This window comes from Montipora capricornis, chromosome 8, assembly GCF_036669925.1.
Source record: "Montipora capricornis isolate CH-2021 chromosome 8, ASM3666992v2, whole genome shotgun sequence".
Lineage (NCBI taxonomy): Eukaryota > Metazoa > Cnidaria > Anthozoa > Scleractinia > Acroporidae > Montipora > Montipora capricornis.
This window is the reverse complement of record NC_090890.1, coordinates 42,602,365-42,612,364: the sequence shown is the minus strand read 5'-3', so window position 1 is coordinate 42,612,364 and position 10,000 is coordinate 42,602,365. Positions and strand designations below refer to the sequence as shown.

At 36.9% G+C, this 10,000-nt stretch overlaps 1 protein-coding gene across 2 annotated transcripts in view; it reads right to left on the bottom strand.

The window, feature by feature from the left end:
* The window catches only part of LOC138059412 (retinoschisin-like), a 143,100-nt gene extending 138,234 nt beyond the window's left edge, over positions 1-4,866 (bottom strand). For both annotated transcript variants that reach the window (XM_068905011.1, XM_068905010.1), the window contains exon 1: positions 4,708-4,866. In XM_068905011.1, coding sequence (XP_068761112.1) covers positions 4,708-4,789 — 82 coding nt within the window. In that variant the 5' untranslated portion in view covers positions 4,790-4,866. The remainder of the gene's footprint in view (positions 1-4,707) is intronic.
* Positions 4,867-10,000: the final 5,134 nt, after the last annotated feature.

Below are 10,000 nucleotides of genomic sequence, written 5' to 3'. Positions count from 1 at the left end.
ATGCAGTGAATCAAATTGCTTGTTTTATACTTTTGACCCCCATAATAAAAACTCTGATGGTTTAGTAAACAAACTATGGTGTTTTAACAGACATTCATGTTACCTTGTTGTTTAAGTTGCAATTAAGTTACATCATGTACTTTACACATACTCATCTTACTTTGCCACAAAAATTGTTGACTAAACAAGTAATTATATTTTGCAGTTGACAGAATTAAATCTAAATATCTGTAGTTAATGTTACCATTTTAAAATGACATTTTCATTTGATACACAAACTTTAAGTTACGAGTTACAGTTACTAGTATTGTGTTGTAATATTGTTGAGACAATTATTTTTTACTTTTGGGTGACATGTAATAATGACTTTTTCTTAGACTGGGATAGTTGTTAAAATTTAAAGTATTTTAATATAGTCCATGAAAGCAGTCAAGTTCATGTTAAACGTTCATTTTGTTGTATTCAATAGCTTTCTACAATACAAGAACAATCAGTAACAAATGAACTATAAAAGGACAACATTACTTACAGGAAGAAAAATATTTTTTTTCAGTTTGTCAAAAAATAATCATTAACTTGTGGATTACACTTAAATTTTTTTTTTTGGAAACGCCACGAGCCCGTATTAATTAAACATGAATAAAACCATTTACAAGTTACTGAGTTTGTTCAATGAACTGGGGCCATAACAATTTTAGTAAACTAACAAATTTCATTTTCAAAGCAATTATCGCATTGCCTAAGCCAATTCCAGTCGTAGACAGGAACAGCCCAACAAATTTCTCTTTTAATTAATTATTTAAAAAAATAATCAAATTACACAATCGCTCCCTGTGCACTTCATTTACATTCTTTAGTTTTGTCAGCTCTCTTTACCCAAAGAAAGGATTACTTCTATACCCTAGGGAGGGAAACATACAAACACCCATGAAGCTAGGACAGCAACATTGGCATGACCTTTTAAATGACGTTTTTAAAAGGCATCCCTCTAATGCTTACCAAAGCATCTTCCCTCATACATGTATTATTTCATCAATATCATCTTCTATGTCCAACACCAGCACTTACTTTCACATTGGAATCCTAGTAATTATTATTATATTATTTATACACTTGTCTTGCAAAAAAGACATTTCCTATTGAAATCCCTGTGTTAAAAGACAACTACAAGGTTTGTCATTCAATTACTTTTAACCTTCTTCAGGTATTCATCCCACTTTAGCACAGCACTGACATTGCATTGAACAAAAAAAGAGGAATACCACTTGTAAATGCAAAGTCTTTACAGCATTGACCTCTATAATTATGAAGTTGTACAGCGCATTAAAAAGCTGATCAATGTTTGAATAGCTGTCAGTATCCATCATCTCTAACAACCACAACTAATCGTGCAATGTTCACTGTGAATGTACGTACAAGTTGAAAAGAAAATCAAGGTGTTGACGTGTGCAATTATCTTTTTGTAGATTGAGACTACATGATATGAAACCTTATCTGCATGTGTTATTGGAGAATTTGAAACGACTGAAATTCAAAATGATTAAAAAAAAAATTAAAGCAAACGAAAAGAATGCTAAGTATTGTAACTTTCTATTCCACAGTGATCATCTATGCCATAACATTTAACTCCCTGGATGATCTACATGTAGTTACCCCATTAATGGTAATGAATTTATATAGCGCATTTTCTATTAACATATTTAAATGCACTTTATAAGCAAGTGACATATGGGTAAGATTGGACATCAGCATATACAGGCCCCACTGGCAGCCGCTATCAGTCCATTAGCGATCTCACCCAGCACATGGATGAATGAAATGAGGCCTGACCACAACACCGAATAGTGTGTGGGTTCTTTTACGTCCCACAGGATTATGAACATTGAAGGGTTGTGAGACTGGGGCCTACGGTTTATAGTCCTTATCCGAGAAGACTTGAAAGTCTTAACCATTTGCGGATGTAATTACAAAGGCAGAATTTTCTCCTCAGTTATTTTTTTAAGACCCTAAGTGTTGGTCCGGCCGGAGTCGAACTCACAACCTCCCGCATGGTAGCCCGATGCTCTGAACCAACTGAGCCACCGGTGCGCGGTGGACTGAGTCTATTACATTTCTGAATGAACACACCTACATGTATTAACCCTTTCCCATGTAAAATGAATCGCCACTTACCGATTTTACTGTCAAGCACCAGATGATTTTACTAGTCAATGGAGAACCGCATAATAATAAGTGGGGGAAGGGTTAAAACCCATACTTGTGAGCAAATAAGGAAACACTGTATATGGAAATTGATGTGCGACTTTTATTCATGTTTGAAAGCATTCAATTCTGCCTTTATCATGGCAAAACTTTCACAGAAGTCTTCTCTCAGTTCTAATACACTGCACACCCGCACCACCTGTATTATGTTTGAGAGAGAAGAAATATTTTAGATATCCCACATAAAGGCATTTCACTTTCTTTACGCTATGCTTCATTCCTCTGTCACTGCATGTGCTACGTGGATGTAAAAATAATCATGGTGTGGAGATCACATGAGGCCTTTGTATAGATAGTAAATAGAAGCCAGAAAGATAAACATGTGTCTAACACATCTGCAACACAATGCATAACCCTGTAGATTAATTGTTTTTTTTTTTGACATGCCAGGTCAGATGCCAAGCAGCTTACTTCTCTTGGTCATCGTTATTCTGCAATTCTGTAATAATCATTTGCTATTTACTGAACACCAATGGTACTGACAGCAAACTTTGATTACTAAATAACAATGCCCTTGACTAAATCACTTGAGGGGTTGCCATGGCCAGGATTTTGCTGTTTCAAGGATAAAGATGGGTTCCAATCAAAATTAGGTATGTTAGCTCATGCCTCCAACATCCCAAACAACCCAAGGAAAAATATTGAACGAATAATTTTCAGCAAGAAGAACTACAGATATAAGCACATTCATGTCTATGGAAAATTGGCAATCACATTACGTCTGAACTTGAAAAAAAAAATGCCGCCTTTCTCAAGACTCAACTTGACTTCCCTCGATTTCCCTCTCACCAACCTTATTTGTGGATAGCAAGCAGTGCACGCATATTACAGTGTACAGCTTTGGTAAAATACATCTTGTATCTTACTTAGTAACAAGACTATGGTATAATACTCGTTCTTTTTATAACTTGATGTACTCTGATCTTGAGTTTTTTTTTTGGACTCAGGGCATGACTGGAACATACATGTACATTTACATGTCCATAAACATGTTCATGTTTAATTTAGTCCATAAATTGCCCAAGCAAGTATCTAGTTTATAATCTGTGGCCAGTATCTGTGAGATTAACAACTTCCAAAACTATGTGGAATCTTGAAAGTTTACTCTTAAAAATATAACTGTTAAAAGGCATAGTAAATATCCCAAATGATTACATAACATACATGCTATGCACTCAGATCATTTCTACTTGTACATGTCATGTACATGTATTTTCACTGAAAAACAAAATTTCAAAGCTTCCCATTTTCAATATTTGAACAAATATCTCCAGGAAATTCAAAATCTCAAGAGCGAAACAATCTTGAAAATTGTATCCCTAAATGTTAAGTCTACTGATCACATATGGCATGATTACTGTATAAAGTCCAATTTTAAGTCATGCAAGGATCCAAAGAAGTTAAAATTAAGCTATTTATGATGCACGGGTGCAGAACAATGACAACGCTCTTCCTTTATCTCCTTTGGAATGCATTTTGTATATTGAACTATCTATTTTTAATGCTTCCAAAGAAGAAACAACATCAATACTAACCCACTCACACCCAAGACACCACCAATTGGTGAGTAAAATTGTCCCACGTTAGCCAGAGTAAAATCTGTACAATCTCACTCTTGGGTGGGAAGGGTTACTGATAGTCATAATAATAATCACCCTAACGGTTAGAGCGAAATGGAAAATGCAGAAAATCTGGAACTATATTGAGGTGGCTGTGATCTCGACAGTTATTGGGGCTTTGGGCACCACGTTAAAATTCCCATCACCAGGAGTAATGTATCCATGCTACACAGAATTTAAGATGAAAAAACCATTACTTAGAAAAAAAAAAGTTGCAGTTCTTTGAATAAATTGTATCTTGTACAAATAAATTTGCATTGAAGCATGTTTTGTTTACGATTTAATAGCTATGTACAAGAAATACAACCATCAATGACTGCCGATATATGGGTCCCTGGTGCATTGTTTTTTTTTTTTTACTTTAAGACTTAAAAATTAAAGATAACCTTATACATATTCTGTTTCATTTAGGTGTCAATAAAAAAAATACAATTTAAGACTACGGGTTAAGTTGCAGTTGTATGAATATTCCTATTCAAATGAAGTTCTTCCTACCACCAAACACGCGATTTTTATACTAGAGACTTCTTTCTAACAATTCTACAATTCTATGCCAGATGACAATAAAATTAAGACTTGACCAATTGCAAAGAAAAGTCCTTTAATGAATACATGAATTATTAAAACACGTTGATACTATATATTCAGGCCATCTGAAGACTCGTCAATCGTTCAACTCAACGAATTTCATTGCAAAACAATTTCAAATTTAACAACTATAACTGATATAAACTAAGCATGAGTTACTGTGTCGTGAATGAAGAAATCCATCGGAGATGATGCTATAGGGCGAAAGTGATTTGAACAAAACAATAATCTTACTTACTATTGGAAGAGGATACTCCTAACGAGCTCTGCACTGCTATAGAAAGCAAAAAGACCCACAAGGAACACCGAAGCGACCACATCTTCCCGCTCGCACTCACTATTTGGTTCCTGTCTCGCTACATGCACCTGGTTAAATACGTGTGCGCGAAGCATGTTTTTTCACCGCTCGGCGCATGTGCCAGGTTGCCAAGCACCAAAAGAAAGTCAGGCGTGGATCAGGGACAGGACCCGTGATAACAGGACATTCAACAGTGTTTTTACTTGCAAAATTAGAGGAATAAGAAAACAAAACATCAAGTAGAAATCTTGAAAAAGAAAGCGAAGAGAAGAGGGCAATTATTCCTGTCATGAACATTAATGACGGCTGATTAACAAGCTGAAGTTAATTGTCTTCTCTAAAACGGAGCATGAGCACATTTTCCCGTGTGTAGACTTGTCTTACAATAGGTCAGTTTCAAAAATACCATAACACTCGTTGTTTGCCCTCTACAATTTGCATTTTCTCTTGGGACCATTTTAAGTCCCAAGAGAAACTGGACACAACGTTCATGCAAAATTTTGGAGGGCAAACAAAGAGTATTATGATAAACTTGCGCCTAAATACAAAAAAAAAAAGAGTATTATGATAAACTTGAAAGTGGCCTGTGAGAAGTTTCTCACGAGTCTGACTTTGTAAGGAATTGGTCTCGATGTCATAAAAACGGTATCGTTTTGCATTTGTTTATAATTCAGTTTCAAAAGTTGTGTCCCATAATTAATTTTTTTCTTCCGCAATCGCAAACGTAGGCGTAATAATTGCCCTCATTTTCCTTTTTCGAAAACAGAGGAGCAACCGCATGGCCGAGCAATTTGCATAAGAACACTTAAGCTCGAGTACGAAATAGCTGCTGTAAGTGGTTACCAGCGTTGCCAAATTAACTAAATCCAGTGTAAATCGGATAAATCCTGCAAACAATGGCAGAATAAGTTCCCCCATTAACTATGTTCAGGCATTTCCACCCTCCTCAATCTGACAAAACTGTCCGATCAATTCACTGAGTCATCATCAAAGACCGCTTTTGCTAAATAGCCAATATATTGCGGTCAACGATTTCGCCCTCATGCGCGGGCTATGACATACGTAATATTCATAGTAGAATCGGAAATTTTGCACAAAGAAAGGGTTGAATGACGTTAAAGTGCATACGTCAAAAAAGCGCAGTGCCGATATATTCTTATTAACTCTTTCAGGCAGAAAGCGTGAAATTGAAATAATCGTGAAATTAACGTCAAGTTCGTTTCATCAGTCTCATGAAGGCTGTCACCACAGCCGAAACGTCAACCTTCTACTGAGAATCCCCAAACTTAAAGGGTGTTAATACAAATCGAGAAAATTAAGCTTTGAAAAAACATGTCCTTCTGATCGGATGAACACTAAAACTACTCAGATACTTCATGCGTAATAAAAGTCTGCAACTTGCTTAAAATTAATTTAACTTTTATTTTGTTATTATTTTATTTTCTTTTTATTTGTTTGAGCAGGTTGAAGTTATGGGAGCTATTCAGCTGATGTGGACCTGCTTTACCCACCCACCCATATACTCACAGAGGACAGCCATAACACCGGGAACATCGTCCCTTACTCTTCTCGGATAGTGTGCGGGTTCTTTAACGTCCCACAAGGAAATATTTGTGAGACGGGGCCTACGGTTTATAGTCCTTATCCGAGAAGACTTGAAAGTCTAACCATTTGTGGATGTGATTACAAAGGCAGCACTTTCTCCTCAGTCACTTAAAAACCCGGAGTGTTGGTCCGGCCGGAGTCCAACACACGACCTCCCGCATGGCAGCGCGGTTAGTTCGTCAATGTGACTAGTATCCCATTTGATGAAGGGGGTAGTTTCTAAAAAAACTGTGGTGCTGCGTCGGTGCGGGAAATAGTATACAAAAATTTGGTTTTATCAACGGAGTTGATAATGTAAATTGGCCACCGTACAGAGATTCTAAAAATTGATGTTTCGAGCGTTAGCCCTTCGTTAGAGCGAATCACGAAGGGCTAACGCTCGAAACGTCAGCTTTCAGAATCTTTGTACGGTGGCCAATTTACATTATCAACTCCGTTGATAGAACCAAAAACTAGTATCCCATTTAGTCGAGGCTACAGTAAAGACCCGCATATAGAAACACTTTTTTCAGGTTTAAGACTGATCGTGTTCTTGTTTGAGGGGTGCTTAGTGAGAAATCAGCCTAAAAGTGTTCTTAAAATTGGTTTCAGAAATACTTCAAATTATATAGAGGTTTAATTACCATACAATGCAATTTGTAATAGATTTTATAGTTTGTAATGGTCCTGAACACCATATTACTTTGATATAAGTTACTGTACTGTATTGTTTCCTTATCCTAATTCACCGAATGCATAAATAGCGGCCAAAAATGTATTCTTTTGTTTATGTGCTAATGAGACTCACTAGCCTCGCTCTCAAGCAACATTTCTTTTGTATTTTGTCCATATAAACGAGGCTAGTGAGGCTAATTAGCTCATAAACAAAAGAATATTTTGTAGCCACCATTTATGAATTCGGTCTATAACCTTTCCATTTGTATTAAGAACATGTTTTATTTATCAGGCTGAATTTGTTTTTATTTATATGGTGCTTTATTGACCAAATTTCAGCATGATGTTCTTAATCCACTTGTTCTTATATTCAGGTGTTTACTGTATTTCACTGAAAGGTGACACCAAGTAACCTCAAATTGTTCTTGCGTGCGATGAGCGAGGGAGTAGCTGGAGGTAGTTTGATTGCTTTCTTTTTAACACAGTTTCCAAAGTTTTCTTGAGGTCAACTTCCATATGTTATCATCTGACCCGAGTTTGAACTTCGCTACTTGCAGCTGTACTTGCGATGGTTGAGCCGTCTCAGCGCCACGAAAACTTGCATTCAAAGGAATGCTAATAGTTACAGTAGATCATATACAAATTTGACCAACAAGTTGGAAGGACTTATACACTTGATATCATTTAAAGTATCATAACAGAAAAAAATGGATACAGCCAAGAATTGACCGGTTGAGGCACACCCCAGTTGATGGACTTGTAGTTAAGTCTCGAAACCTTTCGGGCCTTCTCCGGTTGTCACAATTCCCACTGTATCTTGAGAACGGAGAGGTTATAAGTCTTCAAACTTCATATTAACTTTACTTTTCATTATCTTACAACATGTCAAAAGACCAGCATATCAAAACAAGCGTATGGTAATTTCGTAAATGGCCTTTTTAGCCCGAAAAGTTTTGGGGAATTTCGAGAAGCGGGCTCTCGGCCCCCAAAAACTTATCAGGAAATTGGTTACATACGAGTTTAATTAAGCCAACGTTTTTTGGTCCAATCTAGAGTCATTAGAGCAGCATCACCATCATTTAAGCCAGTCACTGTTTAACTAAATAGAAGGGGATATCTCTCATCGTTTACATAAACTATTACCACTTTTGCATAAGTTCAAGTATAATATAAGACGTTCTCGAACTTATGATGTTAGTTTTAAAACCAATAGAGCCAAACGCATCTGTTTCAATTTTTATTGTATGTAATTGTCTATTAGTATTTACTCTTGTATTTAATGTATAACGCAATTCAGCCCTTTGGCTGCAATGTTTTACTCAAATAAACTATTCACTATTCACTTTAAGCTTATCGCAAAAAAATGTTATGAGATACTCAGTCTGTCAAATCGAACGACAAAATTCTTACAAAATCGGCATCATCATCAGGCCACTCAAGCCAACGATGCTGGGTTTCAATGAATTGGTGCCATTGAAGAATTATGCTTTGGCTTTATTCTTATCAGGGTTACCGATTATAGAATTGACCGACGCGAATAATTAAGGTCACAAAAAAAAAAAAAAATCCCAAGTACTTCCCAAGTAATTAAATTGGAGATTTTCCCGATGAAAAAGCAAGTTTTCACGTAGTCCATTCCTTGGGACTAAACTGGCAAAGTTAACTGGCTTACTTCAACCATAGTTCAACACTGAATTTTAATTCGGATATCATCAATTTTGGGGTTAAAGTTCACGCCGGAAGAATGATGTCAGCAGCTGAATGCCAGTGAGAGCCACTTCAACTGCAAGTGAAGCGAAATCAAGAACTGATTGTACAAGTCCCGGATACCGTAACCATTCCGTCCTCACGAGTTTTCACTAGAGCAATATTTCCAGTCAGATTTAGCATGCGACTTATACTCACCCAGCTAGTTTGTCACAAAAAAACACGAAGGGAATTGCAGTCCCCCACTTGCGTCCAAAACAAAAAAATAATAAAATAATAATAATAAATTTCTAGTTTCTAAAGAAACTGTGGTGCTACGTGGGTGGGAGAGTGAAACAGGAAAATTTGGTTTTATCAAACGTCTTGATAAAGGTCGAATTACCACCGTGAACGATTTGGAAAGCTGACGTTTCGAGCGTTAGCCCTTCATCAGAGCAAACAGAGGAATCAAGTTGTGAGTGTTGTTGGTTTTTATACGGGTGTGGAAATATGGTAAGACTAACACGAATTTGTGAATAAATTAATGGCATGAGCGGCGTTTATTGATTCCGTGGGGGAAGAGTGTACAAAGTGACAGATGAATTTTTGTTCCAGATTCTTGCGGCTATCTGTGTTCCCGTGGTGTAAGGATAGGCCACAAATTGTAATGTTGTGGTGGGAGTGATTAGGAAGATTAAAATGTCGCGCTACTGGTTTTGATGCATCTGTGTCGTTTTTTTCTACATCTCGTAGGTGTTAAGTTCGTGAAAGCGGTCCGCCAATCTTCTCCCTGTTTCGCCTGTGTAGATCTTCTTACATAGTGTGCAGGTTATGCAATGGATGACATTTGAACGTACATATGAACACAAGTGACATTTTTCTACCAAACAAATTGCTAAACTAACAAAACGGTATATGCATTTTTTCGTTACTTTGAATAAACATATTATGAGTTAATTGACAAAGAAAACAATTGAGTCGCGTCATGTATGTGTGCGTCATTCCAACGATTAATAAAGATAGACAACTTGCTTGGCGTGAAAGACCCTATCCCTGGCGGGCTTCGTTCACTTGTGGTTTAAAAGTTTGTATGTGCGGGCTGTAATGCCTGTTATGTCGGCGAAACAACCCGACATTTTCCACACGCGTGCGTGAGCACTTAGTCTGTGATAGGGCCTCTCACATTTTCAAACACCTACAGAATTCCGAACAATGTCGCGCCCTGTCTTCAGGGGAATGTTTCCATATATTAGATCACGCCTCTACGACTTTTCAACTCAAGATAAAA